General features: G+C 35.9%; 1 protein-coding gene across 1 annotated transcript in view; it reads right to left on the bottom strand.

The window, feature by feature from the left end:
* The window catches only part of LOC150107437 (protein argonaute-2-like), a 218,859-nt gene that overhangs the window by 71,899 nt on the left and 127,231 nt on the right, over nt 1-19,729 (bottom strand). The window contains exon 14 of the mRNA XM_090392096.1: nt 8,040-8,199. Coding sequence (XP_090248222.1) covers nt 8,040-8,199 — 160 coding nt within the window. The remainder of the gene's footprint in view (nt 1-8,039; nt 8,200-19,729) is intronic.

The raw sequence follows: 19,729 nt of genomic DNA, 5'->3' as shown, positions 1-19,729 counted from the left end.
TCTTGAGCAGGATAAAATTCAATTTCATATTGAAAAGAAAAACATGTAAGAAAGTTTTAAAGCGAATAAAAGTTGAGCAGCTCTCAGATATGAACTGTAGACTAGCATATACAAAGAATATTCAAGAAAAAATGAAAGAGTTTGAGAACAGGAACCAAACCTTGGAGATTCAGTGGCAAGCCTTGAAAAAACCCTGATTGATTTAGCCAGAGAGGCATGTGGTGAGGTTGTCTGCAAGGATAGAAAAATCAGGACTCCATTGTGAACACAGGAAGTTAAAGAGGCAGTGAAGGAAAAGAAGAAATCATATCAAAAGTTCTTGGCAAATAAGTCAGCTTTTGCTCTTAGAGAATACAGAAACAAATGTAAGAAAGCGAAACATTGTGTAAAACTAGCTAAACAAAAGTCATGGGAGGACTTTGACAAGAACATAGAAAATAAATATCAAGAAGGTGGTAAGATATTCTGGAGGTTGTTGAAGAAGCTGAGAAATGGAGGAAAGAGTGCTGTAAAAGGAGTTAGAGATGATAAAGGTGACATGAAAACAGGAGAAAAAGATATCCTTGAAGTATGGAGTAATTACTTTGAAAAACTGCTAAATGAAACAAGCAATGATGACAGCACAGTGGTAAAAAACACTGCCCAGGCATGCAGTCAGGAATACATATCCATACTTGAAGTAGACAAAGCCATCAAAGGCTTGAAATATGGAAAGTCAGCAGGAGTAGATGATATTTGACCAGAAATGCTGGTATAAAAGTCTTACAGTGGCTGCACAGCATAGTTCAGAAAGCCTGGACAGAGGGACGAATTCCCGATGATTGGAGTAGGGCTCTATTAGTGCCCATATATAAAAAGGGAAAAAAACAATGTGAGAATTACAGAAGTATTTCCCTACTGAGTGTTCCTGGCAAGATCTATGCAAGTATACCTGAGAAATGGTTGAGAAGAATTGTGGAAGAAAAGCTTGGTGAAGAACAAGCTGGATTCAGGCCTAATAGAGGCTGTCAGGATCAGATCTTCACTTTACGACAAATAGTCGAGAAAGCATGGGAATATAACAAAGATCTGTATTTAAGTTTTGCCAATGTGGAAAAGGTATATGAGGTGTCAAGAGAGAAGCTATTCAATACGCTACAGTTATATGGTGTCAATGGGGCATTATAACAAGCAATACTTAGTCTGTATTTGAGTTGTAAGTCGGCAGTTAGAATTGAAGGATGTACAGGAAGAAGGTTTAATGTTAAATCTGGTGTGAGACAAGGATGTACATTATCCCCTCTGTTATTCATAATCTATATGGATCATATTATGAAAGAAACTGGTATTAAACACGATATCAAAATTGGAGATGTTAATGTCAGCTCATTGCTTTATGCAGACGATGTTATACTTCTAAATAAATTCAGATGATAGTGCTTTACTATACTCTAATAATGAAACTGACGAAGTTTAAAAAAAAACTTAATTGACTGGAAAAACGGGTATTTCTGAAAAGAAGCAATCTCATTCTGATGCAAGTAAATGTGGCTTCAGCAATAACTGCAGTCTCAGTGAAGACACAAATGCTTTTTTGGATGAGATCATGTAAACAATTGCTACTGAGACTAATAAATATCAATGAATTTTGCCACGAAAAACACTGAGGTAAAAGAGAAGTTCAAAATAAAGAAATTGATGAATACCACATTTCAGGGACTGCATTTTTTTTTCTTGGATGATAGATGGCATAGGTTAAAATAATTTATATATATATAACAGTAAACAGCCTAAGAGAGAGTAGTACAAGCTGCAAAGTGTGACTGATCTTTTTGGGGAAAAAATTTGCCAAAGTGTTGTACTCATTTAGAAACCTGCATATTGATGAAAGTGGTTTGGAAGCATAGCTAGAATTTTATGCAGTTCATTCCTTCCAAGGGACATCATTTGGGAATAAAAGTATGTCCTTTGTGATTGTGAGACAGGTTATATATTAGACATCATTGTGTATACTGCTTCTACTACAAGTTGTAAACTATGGCTTTGGTGTATCTGGAAATGTTGTACTAACACTATTCGAGCCATATTTCGATAAAGGGACATTATTTGTAATAATTGGTATACTAGTCCACATTTGTTTAAATACTAAGCTGAAAGAAAGCAAATGCATGTGGGAAAGTTAGTGCAAATTGAAAAAGTCTGCCTTAATTTTGTAGAAAATTAAAAAATGGGACATAAATTAATGATTTGTGATGAGCTTATGTTGACTTTATTTCATAAGGATGTTATGGTCAATACAGATAACATTGACAGAAAGACAGGACAAAAAACTTTTAAAACCTGCTTATATGTGTCAGATTATAACAAAAATGAATTTCTCAGAAACTGAAAATCGAAGAAATGGCATATAAAACTTCTCTTTCATCTGCTCTGTAATAAATGCATACAACCTGTTTCTAGTGAAAACCAGGAGAAAAACCTCAGTAGGGTCAATTTCAGGTTACTCTACCTTTAGGTGAATTAGGTAATTCACCTAAAGGTGGAAGACCTACAGCTCCTGATCCATGGTGTTTGACTGCAAGACATTTTCCAGCTATTGCACCCTCTAATGGTGAGGAAAAAAGCAAAAAAATAACTGAATCAGTCATAGAATATTTGTGTGATCTGTAAGGACAAGAGAGGTTGGTTGGCTGGTTTGTGGTTAATTGTCACAAAGACAGCCAAAGTCATACTACAGCATTACAAAGATTACAGTAGTATACAAGATAATAAAAATTAAATAGCTAAATAAATAACATGTTATGTACAAGAAAATATTGCTCTGGACAATTAAGAAAAACATTGGGCAATGCTGTATCTACATATAAACAGAATTTATGAACAAATGCATTTATATAAATTTTTTGTAAAAAGTTTAAAACTTCATACGATTTGTCAGTCTGACAAAGATCTACCTGAGCAACTAAGTATATGTCACTTCATCAGAACACAACATATGGTAAGATCAGCATTACACTGTTCACACATAGGCAGGTCATCCGACCCAACAGATAAGAATGAATAAAATGACTGACCTATACAGAGTCTAACAAGTACAACTTCCTTTCTTCTCTTCTGTTTCTATATAGATTGCCAGTGCTTTCTACCAAGATAATGCCACTGATTTGGAAAAAATTGCAAGCTGACCTAGCAGATGCATCTGCAGTCTCACTGCCTTTGATTTCAATGCGGCTGAATATCCAGCAGAATTGAATATCAAAATTAAAGTTCTTGTTTGATACAATAATTTTTGAACATCACAAAGGAATGTGGATGGACGTACACAGTGAGAGAAAATGGCCTGTGAAGAACTAAAGGTGTCTGTAAAATCATGCAGTTTTCTTTAATGAATACAAGTGAAAGCTGAATAGCATACCGAGCAGCACATGCAGCTCAGTAGTATAGTTACTACATTCAGGTAGTATCTGACTGAAAACAACTAAAAGAGATCTCAGATCTTGAATCAAATCAAAGTATAGACAGATAAAAAAATCAGTGTTCTGCTCTGTGTACATTAAACAGCTGCAGGTAGACCCAATGATGTGACTTCCTTAGAAAAATACTATTATGTTCAATGAAAGCAATATTGTCAACATTCATTCCAGGAGCTTGTATAATTGCTTTTAACATGCATACCAAACACAAGAATGACATTCTCACATGTGTAATATTGAACTTTCCAATGTGTGTGTGTGTGTGGGTGGGGAGAGGAGGAAATACTATTTCTGTGGGATGCTTAGGCACAGCTTTATTTTCAGGGCATAGTTAAATGACAACTGTTTCTGTCAAAGTGTGTGTGTGTGTGAGAGAGAGAGAGCCGATTCATCTGATTTGACATAAAGACTGAATAGATATGTGAAATGTATCATTAGTTATTCTCTAATCTTGATGATGGACAGGACCCAACCATTGTAGGGTATGCTACCATGAAGAAGCATAGACTTGGGACCATAAACAAGCATTGAGCAAGGACTCCACTATGAGTACAGTGACCAGGGACAAGAACACTCAGTAAGCATCAATGATGCCCTCTGGTTGAAAAGGCCTGGATTTGAAGAACCTTTAATAAAAACTGAAGGATCAGCCTTCTCATATGGAGACAGAAGTATTTTTTCCTCTTTGGAAACTGGTTTATCATCCTACAAAAACATGCAAAATATAATATTGTGGCATCATAGTCTTAATTACTATAGCTGTAAATCAAAACAACCCAATCCAACTTTCATAAGAATCCCATCAAATTCTTGTTCAACAAAATATCTTTTGATGAAAAAAAGAATATAAAGGTTTCATTTTCTCATCATATATTAGTAAGAGATCTGGTGATTCTATACTGAAGAAAATCTACAAGTTGTCTTTCAGACCGAATTTATTTCCTTAACTCAAATAGGTGAAATGTTATTATGATTTTCCTGTTACTTCCAGATGTCTACGTGTTTTTTTTCTGTTATGTTCCTTACATTCAAAAGATCTCAGTAAAGATGAAAAAATACGAGTATAGGAATTCCTCACTATACATGGTGTTTTATTGTCAGGAAGTTGCTTTATCATTTCCAATGACACATGACTTTGTAAACAGCCTCAGCTCCCAATACAATGGCAAAAGAGTCAACATACATACACATGTACCGTGAACCTAGTAAGCATTGTGGTTAAAGCCGCCATTAAATAATTATGTGTTGACTGTCTACTACCTTATATACACATTTTTATATTTAAAAAATCCTTCAGCATTGATTATGGATAAAAGAAAAAGTAAAATAACGAGTGGCAATGATAAAAAGAAGCAAAAAGTTATGTCTTCAGAGCAAAACCTTGGAAGATACACGTGGTGATAAAAAAGCAAAAATCACATGTGATGGATGACAATGAATGGCATAACTTTAACAGAAGTTCAATCATTGTTTCAAGCTGTTGAAAACAACTTATGGATGCTGACCCTAACCTTGATTTCTTATCTGCATTCCTGCAAGTCTGAAGGATGAGCTGTTATTGCAAGATATGCACACAGAAAAAGAAACAAGTCAGTGCAAACTACCTTGTCTAAATGTTATTTATTTTCACAGTAATGATGACAACACAGAATGATAATAAAATATTTATTAACTCATTTTCTGATATTATATTCAGCATCTTCAGAGCACAAAAACAGTTTGTCACAAAATAACAATATGGTATAACAGTGAGACTAGTTTAAAAAAATTGTAATGGACAACAAAAGGAACTATAGTCCTAATTAGGTGCCATCTATGTTGGAAAAAGAAAGAAAACAAATATTAATTAATCTTAAAATGACCATTTTCCAGAATTTTGGTAAATTTATACAGCCATACTTGTTGACATTTGGATATAACACCAGCAAAATATCAGTAACTTACCAGGAACTTACACTTTTTTTGTTTTCTTTGACTGCGTCTAACTTCAATATTCTGATTTTTTTAAAAAAAAATTCTTGCAGGCAACTTCAGCATCTGGAGCTAAATGAATGTTTTCATCAGTTTGCCACCAACTCCAAGGTTAGTTTTTGTTTTCAAACTCTTTCATTTTTTCTTTGAATAATACGTGCACATTTGAATCTAATGTCTGCATCCAACAGCAGCTTGACTTTGATTCCTATTAAAATTTCACACACACATTATTTTCAGTAAGATATTCACTCCTCATCTTACTCAAAACTAAGTGATCATTTCTGATTTCAAATTACTGTATATGCTTGTATCCTGAACTAGGGTTAAGATATCAAGATTTTTTTCCCCGCGTGAATTTGTGTACATCTTTATGTGGAAATATAGCATTAGTGTATGACTGGACAGTGTTCTGAACAGAAATCTAACAGGCACTTATTATCTTTGCCCTGTTCTCCAAAGTTTCCTAAAACATTTTTATATGCTAAGTTTCATTTCCTGTTTAGATCTGAAAAAAGGACCAGCCTTTCTGGATTTGAAAAATATCTCCACTTCTTTCTTAGAAGACCCTGCTGTGGGACTACAGGTTCAAAGAATTTTCACTGTTAAATTCCCTGTTTTGAAATTTGCCTATGCAACTCTAGTTGAAACTGCCTGCCAATCAAGAAGTTTATCTTCATGTTTGCTTGATCACTATTGTCCAAATATAACATCCTATATTTTTATTTTTTTACAGGATCTCACCTGTTTCAATTTGTCGCAGTAATACAATTATGACCATATGTTACTTCTCTGGTTCTTGTTGTGCCAGTTCAACTCCCCCCCCATTGATTCCAAATATTCTTATACTGATGCTGCCAATCCTGAATACTGTTCATGATGCTGACTTTTTTTTTTTTACCACTCACCCTACTTCCTTGATGAAAACAGTGAAAAGGAGACTTGTTTAATGAAGTGAAGCACCAGCTGCCATGAAATTTCACCTTACTGTACCATAATGTTCGGTTCTGATTTAAGTCACTACAGAATTCAATTTGGATGGCTTAGGTCCCAAACTTCCAGCTGATTCTCGGTATTCACTGGATATCTACTAACAGGGTGCACCACATTAAGGCAAGAATTTCACATTAGGTCATCCTAGTTAGCATTCGTTAAAGGTAACGTGAAGGTTTCCTTCGAATAACCTTTGATCCATGAGTGATCTCTTTAAATTTATTAAAAGAGATTTTTGAAGTTTGATGGTTTCGATGTTCTTGCATATTTCATAAACCTTGGCCTTTTTATTGCCGATTTTCATGTTAAATTTGTTATGGCATTATTCAAGCTAGTTAAGGGATCCTAAAAAGTTTTACTGGATTAAGTGTATAACATCATCTCCACAGAGCAGAGAGTTGAGATTTAATACTTCCAATCCTGATATCAGGTTTAATGCCACTTTCCTTCCCAACATGATGCATATTACCAAATCAAAAACGTGGAGATAGCACACATTTTTGATTTGATAATGCTAGAAAGTTAATACAGAGATGTACAGGGATAAAAGAATCAACAGTATCCCCCTGCACACTGCTCTTACTTGGGAACTACTTGCAGAGTACACACAGCTGCAGTATTATTTGAAAGTGCAGTAGAAGCCTTCTGCTGCAATGCCATCATGTTCAGCCACATGTAGTCTGCCTATGGATTTACTACACACTTGAATGGGGGATATACTGGTTACTTCATTACAGTAAATTAAGGATACTCATGATAGGTGTCAACACGGATGAAAAAATAGTACAGATAAAAAAGAACAGCATGGCCTTTGAAGGATACATCAGGATTTGAATCCCACCTAGGGCAAGAGATCATTTATAAGTGCTTTTCAACTGAATGCAGTAGTCAGTCTCACATGATGGCAAGAGGACATTTCAGCCTTGTAAACCCAATAAAACTGAACAGTTAACTGATCGCCACAACAGACTATGGATATTAGACATAAATTTATAAATGAAATAAACAAAAGTTGCAGTGGGGAAATGTTCATGCTGAGTGAGAAGCAAAGAATTTCAGGTATTGTGACATTCTGTGCTGAGAGATTTGATATAAGATATATATTTTATCATTGTTGGTTAATGAACTGATGATTATTTGGCATTATTTCTTGTTAGTGGAAGAGCACAATTACAAGCTCAATTGTAATTAAGTATGTATGTAGCTAGAGAATAACACATCTACATAACCAGCTATGCCAGTTATGTCAGTGCCTGGAATGTTTAATCTGTTACCAAAAAATGCTCAAGTACATTTACAATATCAGGTTAGTGATTCTGCAAGCTGTTCCTAACATTTACCAAAATCAACAAGTTTACAATATTTTCTCTATTATAAATTACCAGCATCAATCTAAGATGCAGTGAATAACTGGCTGATTACAACTCCCATCTTATCTAATTAAATATGATTTCACTCATTCTAGCATGCATGAATGATAAAAACTATTTTGTGCAAAGAAAGAAGAAGATGAAACAGAAAGAAACAACATTTATCATAATACAACATTAGTTTGGGAAAGAGAATCAAGTTTTAAAAACTTGCTATACAGCATTCACTGTGATTTACTTATGATAATCTTACCTGATACTGGGAACCAAGATGCTATTTATTCCTCCTAATTTTACATTTATTTTCAAACAGAGATTTGATAATGTTTGAGGAGATGTTTTGTTAACATTTTTTGCTTGAACACATTGAGTAGCCATACCCAGTACGGTATCTCCCACACGCTTCACTTCCGCTAACAAGAGAAATCAAAACACTGAGTATATAATTTTTTCATTACGTATGTCATGTAAAAGTGAATTAGACTTATATGTGTGTATAAATAACATTTTTCATTATACACCGGTGTCCAAAACCAAAGGACAAACACCATTTCCGAAGATTACAAAAGTAAATTAAGATAAATCAGCTTGTGGCAATTTGTATAACTGATAATTTCAAGTAGAAAGTGGTTACACATTCAAATTTTTGAATTGCACACAAAGGGTTCACACAAACAGGATAAAAGACTGCACTAAGAGAATTGTGTTTGAAAGAAGCTCTTTTTGTGAAGGAATAAAGTTACAAATTTGGATGTCTCGTACACTGTCTCTAAGCGCATCCAGATGATTTCACCTGGAGAAGAATTATTGAAAAGCTTAAACAAGGTCACAGAATTACTGATATAGCCAGAGTTTGGAATCTCACATAGTGTTGTATCTAGCCTCTGGACAGCATTTCAAACCAATGGAATGTGTGTTCTAGACGTTTGCTAGGAGGTCGCTCTTGCTCTAAACATGGAGCACGAAGACAGATTTTTGGTTATAACAGCAATACGTAACTGACACACAATGGCATGTCAACTTGGAAGTTGACTCCATTCAAGCACAAGTAAGCAGATATCTCAATAAACTATGGCAAAACATATGCGTCCTTTATTCACAGCTCATCATGGTGCACATTTTCAGTGGTGTTGTATCCATAACAATTGGACAAGACAACAATAAGCTAATGTACTCTTTACAGATGAGAGTCGTTTTAGTCTTTCTTCTGATTCTAGATGCACTTGATCTGGCATGAAAGTGGTATTGCTTACCATCGTGAGAATGTTCTTGAAAGGGGATAGATATGGTGGCTTGGTTCATGGTGTGAAAAGGCATTATGTTTAATCGATGCACTGAGCTACAAGTGCTGGAAAAATGAACTATGACTGGTCACATCACATCATACACAAGCAGTGGAGACAGAGGATATCAAATGAAATAGGGAGATGCATCGATGTTTGAAATTCCCCTCCAGAAAACATAGAGCAGAGAAAACACTATCCTTACTCTGAAGGAGTGGGCCAGCTTGCCTCAAGGACACCTGGTGCTTAGCATGCGACATTGTGAGAGCTGCATTGCAGTTTGAGGTGGTCATATTCCATACTGAAATGCCTCTCCACAGTTTTCTGTAAGCTCTGTACATTAATTCCTTAACTATGCCCTTAAGAAATTTGAAATTTGCAATGTTTGCCAAAAATGTATTGCAATTGGTACAAAATTTATAACACATTTTTTGTGTAATATAAGTTATTGGTATGCTGCAATAAATTTACGTCCACATTTGGCTGCAATCATGAAAAATATTTTCATATACAGATAAAAATTTAGCTTGTCCTTAGCCTTTGGACACCAGTGTATATGTAATTAGTTTTCAGCAAAATTACATAAACAGAACGTCAAACTCAACTCATATCATGCAACAAATTGATTAAGTAAAGAATCAATCACAATTAATTTTGAATCATGAAAATTTTAATTGAAGATTAAGAAGATTGCACACTGATAGTACCAGAAGATGCTGCATCAACTTGGAAATGTAAATATTCTCTCTCACACACACACAACATAGCTAATGGCATGCCTTGCAGAATTGATGAAGAAATTTCTCTGATTGAGGCTGCCATGAAATTTTAAGCATACAGTTCTCCTAAGTGCACCAGATACAGAAGTCTTAAAAGTTTAAAACCTAAATTTTCAATATTAATATCATTATTAGTCTCCATGGAGTCAATAGGCTCAACATGATTAGAATTACTTGCTAATATATCTACTGTATTACATACAGTAGATATATTAGTGAACAATGACTTCCACTTACCCACAGCTTTCTATTTAAAAAATATACTCTTCAATCTCTCTCACTTTACTATATCTTTACAAAATTTCCAAGGATGCTTCTCATTCTCCTTCCCTCACACCCTCTGCTCTGTATAATCCTTTTTGTATTAATACTGTAAAATCCCCTTACCAACATAAATGCCTCTATTATATTTGCTCTCTTCTACTTATTCACTAAACACTGCAATTTATATTCCCTCGACTTCTTATAATCAACATTCAAGAATCCAGAGACAAGTGCCTTAGCCACTTGTCCCTTCACTCTCTCCAGTTTGTGTGATTAAAGACATTTTGGGGGATTGGATCACAGAAACTGTGATCTATAATGCATTTATACTGTGGGTAGGCTAAGATTGTTTTTCTATTTTGTTTTGTATTTTTAGTCTTTGAAATATGAAACTTTTGCAAGCCACTTCAGGCCTCCAATAAGCATGGCAATGGTTTTACCAGGTAATGAAATTCACTCCCACAGCCTACAGGTTGGAGAGTGGATATGCTAACCACTCACTAACCAGACTAGCATCCATTATGGGGGGGGGGGGGGGGCACTGGTCATGCTTCTTTTCTGGAATGCTCTCTCTCTCTCTCTCTCTCACACACACACAATTTGATGGTATTGTTCAGAGCCAAATCTAACCACTTAACTAATCTCTTATCTATCACCATCTTCCACAGCTCGTGATATCGTATTTTGTACAACATTTTTGCAAAATCCTTGAATATCATAGTATGAATTTCCCTTATCCAACCGATTCATTACTTTGCAAGTAGACAGCTAAAACAAAATCAATAATATAAACAAAAACATTTTAGAGAATCCTATGTTTATGAACCCAATCCTGTATTCTTGTCATAATCTTTTCAATACCTCATCTCCCTTTTTCCTTCTTTTACCTTGCGGTGTCGAGAGTTTATTAATCATCGGACCTCAACCCGTTCACAGGATAAGGTGGTCAGCCCTACGCCCCGGTGTATCCTATGTCTGTAGTGTTGAGTTCTCAAGGCCAGTTTGTCTGCTTTGCGGGATGAAAAACCCCATGATAAACTAGGGAAAAAACCCTACTGTCCATGCCCAAGACCAACTAACTTGGCTATGGCTGAGGAAGATCCTTCAGCTCCTCGCGTCTCTTACGGGAATCGAACCTAGGACACTCCTTCCCCAGGCATATGGTTGTGAAGTGCACAGCCACTAGACTAACTGCACGGACTCTTTTCAATATTCCAAAAATGAAGACAGACAGACTAGTCTAATAATGACTAATGAAATTTTCTGAACCTTTAAGCTCATGAGGATTAGTCTTTAATTAACATCTTTCCTAGTATCAGACTTGCACAGTAGCGCTCTTTTACCTTCTTTCTTGCCCTCAGGCCTCCTTGCAAATTGCAAGCCTCGTTAAATAATCAGGTCATGGACACAGCTAAAAATATATGGTGATCTCCGATTCTTTCATTTCTGGTTTCTCTAGCTTTTTCCTTCCTTCTGGGCATTGCACAGTATCTTCCACACCAGTATGAAATGAGTACTGATCCAGTGTTTGTCATCTGTAATTATTCTTTCTACTGCTTGCTACAAAGCAGAATTCTTTTGATTTTGGCCTAACTAGCCTCAACTTTTCTAGCCTGCATTTTGTATTTATTCAACACTATCTTAAATCTCCTCTGTCACAACTTTCTCCTAATTTCACTATTCATCCATTTCAATTCTACTTTATTCATTTATCCAATACTTCGTATATAATAGCACAATGATTGTGTCAAAGGAAGTTTAACACATAAACTGCCACTCATTTATGACACAATGTTTCCAAGTCATTCAGAATGACCTTATTGCAGTGCCTACACATCCACTAATTAACTAATCTTTACTGGGAACAGACTTCATCTTTGAGAATAAATAGAGAAACCTCAGAAAATTCCCAGTTCAGAAAGGTGCGAGACAAGGCTGTGTCTCGTCTCCGATTCTCTTTAACCTGTACACAGAAGAAATATTTAATAAAATTAGTAACCTCAAAGGAATCACTGTAGGGGGCAGAAATATTAATAACCTAAGATATGCAGATGACACGGTTCTTCTAGCTGAAAACAAATATGACCTCAAAACTCTTATAGATGAAACCCTCAAGTACAGCGAACAGTATGGCCTCAGTTTCAAATTTAAAAATACAAAAATCATGATCACTTCAAGAGAAAAGGAAATACCAAAAATATGCATCAATATAAAAGGAAATAAATTAGAACAGGTACAAACATACATATACCTCGGACACTTGATCACAGAGAATGGCAGGATAGAAGATGAAATTAGAAAAAGAATTGAAATTGCAAGGTCAACTTTCAACAGTATGAAAAATCTACTAACATCTAGAGAATTAAATCTGAAAAAAAGACTAAGAATCTCCAAATGCTACATATGGGCTACATTATTATATGGAGTAGCGACATGGACACTCTCCAATCTGAGTGTGAAAAAACTGGAGGCCTTTGAAATGTTGATGCTGTGAAGAATAATGAGGATATCATGGAAAGACAAAAAAACAAATGAAGAGGTACTAGAGATGGTAGGCGAAATGAACAGGAGCCTGATGAAAGAAATTAAAAAGAGAAAAGTCAGCTACTTTGAATATGTCCAAAGTAACATAACTTTGGACATATTCAAAGTTATGTTACAAAGTTTGAACATAACTTTGAACATATTCAAAGTTATGTTCAAACTTTGTAAGCAGTTTGAACATAACTGCTTACAAAGGACACTTCTCAAAGGAACTGTTGAGGAAAAGAGAAAGACAAAGACTGGAGTGGATGAAAAATATAGACGACTGGACCTATCTCTTATATGAGGAATGCAGCAGAGAGGTGCATGGTGGAGACACATGGTAGTCAGTCTCCTGGCAGGAGAGGACACATCCACATGATTCAACTGCCGATACCAGACAAAGTTATCAATATAGAAACATGCGAGTCATACAATGCTTAAAAGTGACAGTGGCACATATGCAAATGCAGTTTGACCCTTTCAAGCATCGGTGGCTCATTGTTCAACTTCTATGTTCTGTGGAGCTCTTTACTCCATGCCTCATTATCCCACATGGTATTAATGTTCACTGACTATGGAGCTTTCCATAATCAATTATCTTATAGTTCATCTGTATGGAACATTTGAATCTAGTATTAAACTGTTTTCATCACAGCATACAAAAATGAGGGAAATATTTCATTTGTATGCAAATATTTTATTGAGTTTTGCAGTATGTTTTTATCATGTACTGATTGGCATCAGGTTTTTACTGTGTAGCTATTTAAAAATGAAAGTGCTTACAAGTTTTTTTTGTAAAATTATTTCAAATTTAAAAGAACTTAACAACATTGCAATATCATTTTGGTCAAGATTTCAGCGCAAGCTTTACCATTCAAGTTTTCTTATAAAATGATGCAGTCCTAAATGGATCAATTCACGTATATCTTGAATTTCTGTTTCTTCTCAAGTAGTAGTTAATTTTCACTGCCTGATACAGCACCACCACCATCACTTTGCTCATTGGAAACTGAACATGATCACTTATGGCCTTCTAGGTTACCAGTTTGTACAAGCTATGAAAATTCAATTCCCAGAATGCATGCATGAAAACTATATTTGCTTACCTGTAGCCTAGTAGCATCTATCATCTTCAAAGTAGTCCCCTTACGCAGCAATGCACTCAGACACAGCCATTGTTCAAAATATATCTGCAAATGGTCTTCTGGAATGCTGTTTGTTATTGTCACCACATGATGTTTGGATGTCAAAAAATTTGCACCCTTTTAAGGCATTCTTCAGTTTGAGAAGAGCCAAAAGTTGCAAGGTGCTTAGCCTGGTGAATACAGAGGATGGTCCATCTCTGTGATTGATTTTTTAGCCTGAAACTTGTGGACAGCTAATAATGCATCATATGAAGGGGCAATGTCATCATGAGACAGTAGACGATTTTTTTTTTGTTCCTCCTTAACAAAGGGCTGATCATAGAGTTCTTGCCCATTTGCAGAAAAGTTGAGCTGCTTCTCTTGTTTTGTTCTTTCAATATTAAAAATTCAAGAGGACAGAAGCTGTTGTTGAGATTCTAACGAAGCTTTCCCCTAAAGTATCTGCACAATTGCGTAAGTTCAGCAACTACACATCCATTATGTGCCAGGGTAGATGAATGGTGTGTTCTATACCCACCCTTCAATTTCCAAAGCTTATCCTTATATAACTTTTGCAATGAACATACAATTGATAGATGTAAACTTGATCCATGACCGTTTCTGACTGACATCTAATGTGCTTTGACTCATGTTTAAAAGCTATGACATTTGATGTAGTAGGGAATCTGCATTAAATTAGGCAAGATGGGGAAAAATCAGTCAGCCTGGTCAATTTTACATGTGAGCATCCATGTATAGAACATGATTACTCTGAGGATATAGTGCACACCACAGGAAAATGCTTGATTCCATATATGTTCTTATCAACATCCCACATGAACAGTAGAATGGCGGGGGGGGGGGGGGGGGACTGCAAAATCATCATCATCATCAAATTCCTGCCATGTACTCTCAAGGGGTGTACAGGATATGACAGTACTACATGAAAAAATTACATCATTACTAACTTCCTATCTGCAATTTTCCTCCAAATCAGTCTGTTACTTGTTAAGACTCCAACATTTTCAGATCTTATATTTCTATCATCTAAGGCACTTTGTACCGTATCAATCCACCTATATCTTGGTCTTCCAATGGGTCGTTTTCCTGCCAACCTGGCAGAGAACACTTGTTTTGCGAATCCTTCCTCTCCCATTCTATTTAAGTGACCATACCACCTGAGATTAGCTCTGCTAATGCATCCCTGGATGCTGACAATGTCAAGTTCTTTCCTAATATCCTCATTTTTAATATGATATTGCTATTGATGCCATCTGTTCATGCCCCTAATCTTTCTCAGGACTCTCACATCTGCAGTCTCTAGTCTTTGGTGAAGTGTTTTACTTCTGACCCAGCTCTCAGATCCATAAGTTAAAAATGGTTTGAACACTGTCTTGAAAACAGCTAATTTAGTGTTCCGACTAATTTCTCTCTTATTCCATATGAATTTATTCAATTGACTTCCCACCATACCAGCTTTGCTGATTCTGTTGTCTATTTCTATATTTAATTTGTCATCTTGTAAAAATCGTGCCTAAGTAGCTGAAATGTTTTACTTGTTCCACAGGTTCTCCATTCACAACACAGTTGACATTTTCAATGATTTTGCCTATTTTCATTGTCTTTGTCTTTTTATTGCTGACCTTCATACCATATCTATTACAACAGCTATTCAATTTAGTCAGAGAATCTTGCAGACTCGTAGCAGATTTATTTAGAAGTATAACATCATCCGCACAGAGCAAAGAGCTGACATTAACATCTCCAATTTTGATATCAGGTTTAATACCACTTTCCTTCATAATGTGATCCATATAGATAATGAATAACAGAGGGGATAATGTACATCCTTGTCTCACACCAGATTTAACATTAAACCATCTTCCTGTTCTTCCTTCAATTCTAACTGCTGACTTACAACTCAAATAAGAATGAGTATTACTTGATATAATGCCCATTGACACCATATAACCGTAGCGTATTGAATAGCTTCTCTCTTGGCACCTTATCATATGCCTTTTCCAAATCGACAAAGATTAAATATAGATCTTTGTTATATTCCCATGCTTTTTCGACTATTTGTCGTAAAGTGAAGATCTGATCCTGACAGCCTCTGTTTGGCCTGAATCCTGCTTGTTCTTCACCAAGCTTTTCTTCCACAATTCTTCTCAACCGTTTCTCAAGTATACTTGCATAGATCTTGCCAGGAACACTCAGTAGGGAAATACCTCTGTAATTCTCACATTCCGTTTTATTTCATTTTTATATATGGGTACAATGAGAGCTCTACTCCAATCATCGGGAATTCGTCCCTCTGTCCAGGCTTTCTGAACTATGCAGTGCAGCCACTGTAAGACTTTTATACCACCATACTTCAGCATTTCTGGTCGAATATCATCTACTCCTGCTGCCTTTCCACATTTCAAGCCTTTGATGGTTTTTTCTACTTCAAATATGGATATGTATTCCTGACTGCATGCCTGTCAGTGTTTTTTATCACTGTGCTGTCATCACTGCTTGTTTCATTTAGCAGTTTTTCAAAGTAATTACTCCATACTTCAAGGATATCTTTTTCTCCTGTTTTCTTTTCTCCTGTTTTCATTTCACCTTTATCATCTCTAATTCCTTTTACAGCACTCTTTCCTCCATTCCTAAGCTTCTTCAACAACCTCCAGAATATTTTGCCACCTTCTTGATATTTATTTTCTATATTCTTGCCAAAGTCCTCCCATGACTTTTGTTTAGCTAGTTTTACACACTGTTTAGCTTTCTTACATTTGTCTCTGTATTCTGTAAGAGTAAAAGCTGACTTATTTGCCAGGAACTTTTGATATGCTTTCTTCTTTTCCTTCACTGCCTCTTTAACTTCCTGTGTCCACCAGGGAGTTCTGATTTTTTTTATCTTTGCACACAACCTCACCACATGCCTCTCTGGCAGAATCAATCAATGTTTCCTTCAGAGTTTGCCACTGAATCTCCAAGGTTTGATTCCTGTTCTCAAACTCTTTCATTTTCTTTTCAATAATATTTCTGTATTTTAGTCTACAGTTTACATCTGAGAGCTGCTCAACTTTTATTCGCTTTAAAACTTTCTTACATGTTATTCTTTTCAATATGAAATTCAATTTTATCCTGCTCAAGACTAAATAGTGATCACTTCCAATTTCAAATCCTCTGTACACTCTGGTGTCGTGCACCAGGGAGAAAACATCACTATCAACAATAACATAGTCAATGAGACTTTTCTTATTCCTAGCCTCTTCTCTCCATGTGAATTTGTGCACATTTTTATGTTGGAACATGGTGTTAGTAATAACCAGTCCATGTCCTGAGCAGAAATCCAACAGATATTTGTCATTATTATTAGCTTTGCTCTTTTTTCCAAATTTTCCCAAAATATTTTTGTATGTCTGACAATCATTTCCTACTCTGTTATTTAGATCCCCAACAAGGACCAACTTTTCCTTTTTCTAAAGCGTCAAAAAATTCCTTCACTTCTACCTTAGTAGAACCTTCTGTGGGACCATAGGCACAAATAAGTCTCATTATCCAGTTCCCCATTCTCATATTTGCCCACATTACTCTACTTGAGACTGACTGCCATTCAAGAAGATTAGCCTCGTATTTTGTGTTGAATACTATGGCTACTCCTTTTCCTTGATTGTCATTGCCTAAATATAACATTTTGTATTTATTGCTCAGAAAGAACTCACCGGTTTTGGTCTTTTTTGTTTCAGTCACCCCTATTATGTCAATCTGGTACTTATCTAATTCCTCAGCTAGCTCCATTTCTTTTCCATTCAGTCTTCTTACGTTGCTAGTACCGATCTTTAACTCTGGTGATGTTGAGTTGGGGTTTGTTTTCCGATTTGTTCCAGTAGCTGACTTTTCGCTGTTCGCCCTGGTTCCCTGGCGAAAACAACGGGGGCCTTGTTTAACCGAGCGATGCCCCAGCCCCAGATACCCAACAGGGTGCACCATGAGAAGGTGAGGATTGGACATTAGGTCAGAAGCCCTGGTCGGTTCTCCGCATTCCTTTAAAGGCTATGTGGAGGTCTCCTCTCAGTTATACAGCTTTAAAATCTATTGCAGAATATGAATGTGCAGGCATATGGAAGAAGATACTGTCCACAACCAAGAAGGGAGATATCATTTTCAAGCACAAAATGGCCTCATCCATTCATCTTGGCACTACTTCACAATGGCGTGTTCATTAAAGTTATTCATGGGCTGAAGCATCAAGGTCAACATGATTTAACTCAGAACTAGAGGCAAATAAAACATATCCTAATAAGAAATCTCACTGACAAGCAAATGGCTACCACTTTCAGATCCAGTATTAGCTGGACATGCTGGAAAGGAATATGGTCGCCTACCAGGATAGCAACTCTGCCATGAGTACGACCATCTTCAGTTCTCTCCTTACGAATAACAGTGAATGCTTTAAGGGGTCATCACTTTATTTTAAATATGATTCCTGCAAACAGAAAAACAATTGGTTTATGTTTCTGCAGAACCTTGATATCACTGATATTTTGGCAAAATCGATTACAGTTCCACCATAAGATTTTTTTTTTTTTTTTTTTAATTCTTTTGGCTTTGTAGACTTCTCTGATTTGTGAGAATTTGAGGGCTTACTTTTATATGGCCCATATTTTGCAAATGATTTTGAAGTATGGACAGCTAATTTCCATCTCTTTCCCTGAAAAAATGTTTAATGCATCATCTGATGTGTCAGGATCAGTTGAGTTTAGTTTCCTTTCAGTGGATACAGAAGTATCCATTTTTTCTGTACGTGTACCTGTTGGTTTTGCTTTCAGTAATACCTTGCCATATTTTCTTGTAATGTCTGGAGCAGAGAGGACATTAGAGAAGGCTAGGATATGACGAGCTTATTATGACAGGAAAGGTTAGAGGTATTTATTAAAGTTGGGAATCTAGATATATTTTAGTGATGCAGTGACATTCTTGTCAACTTTAATGCTTCCAAAATGCAGTCCTATTGTATTTCAATGCAAGAAAGACTACACTTCTTTAACCACTGCCAACTTTGATAGTAGTGAAAAAAGAAGTGTAGTCTTTCTTGCATTGAAATACAATAGGACTGCATTTTGGAAGCATTAAAGTTGACAAGAATGTCAATGCATCACTAAAATATAAAATATGACTACAAGATCAGCATTTAAGGCATTGATTATGAAAGATCTCGTGTTTAGGATATTTAAGAACTACAGACTTTGTCCAATTAATAAAGAGAAATGGAGTATATTGTCATCATCAGAACTACAGATGAATCTGAGGTTAGTGAAAGAGGGTCATTTATAAACAGGAAAAAGAATGTGGGTGAAAGTAAAACACCTTGGGGTAGCTACAGCATTGGTGTGGAAATATGAAGAGTCGCAATATTCTTCTGAAATATTACTGCATATCAATTTGTGAGAATTTGAATCTTCTTCTTCTTATTGTGCTATCTTCTATCGAAGGTCAGCGACCATCTTGGCGAACAAACTGCAGGTCTTGTGCTAATCTGAGCAGTTGTGCACTGCTCTTTCCTGTCCACATCTTGATGTTGTCAAACCATGATATTCTTTTTCTTCCTCTAGTTCCTTTGCCATCAATTCTTCCTACCAAAATAGTTTGTAGAAGTTGGTATTTGCTGTTTCTCATGATGTGGCCAAGATATGATGTTTTTCATTTCTTGATTATTTGTACAAGATGTTTAGCTTTGCCAATGGATTTTAAGACCTCTTCATTGGTAATTTTTTCTGTCCATGATATCTTCAGCATTCTTCTGTATAGCCACATCTCAAAGGCTTCGATTTTCTTGATGGTTGTCGCCTTCAATGTCCATGTTTCAACTCCATAGAGCAGAATAGATCACACGTAACATTTCAGCATTCAGCATCTGACTTCCATGCTTAGGTCTTTATTGCAGAATAGTGTTCTCATTTTCATGAAGGACTGCCG

This window comes from Typopeltis vanoorti, chromosome 4 (assembly GCF_054136105.1).
Source record: "Typopeltis vanoorti isolate ZY-2024b chromosome 4, IOZ_Tvanoo_1.0, whole genome shotgun sequence".
Taxonomy (NCBI): Eukaryota; Metazoa; Arthropoda; class Arachnida; order Uropygi; family Thelyphonidae; genus Typopeltis; species Typopeltis vanoorti.
The sequence above is the reverse complement of the archived record's forward strand: the minus strand, read 5'-3'. Positions and strand labels throughout refer to the sequence as shown.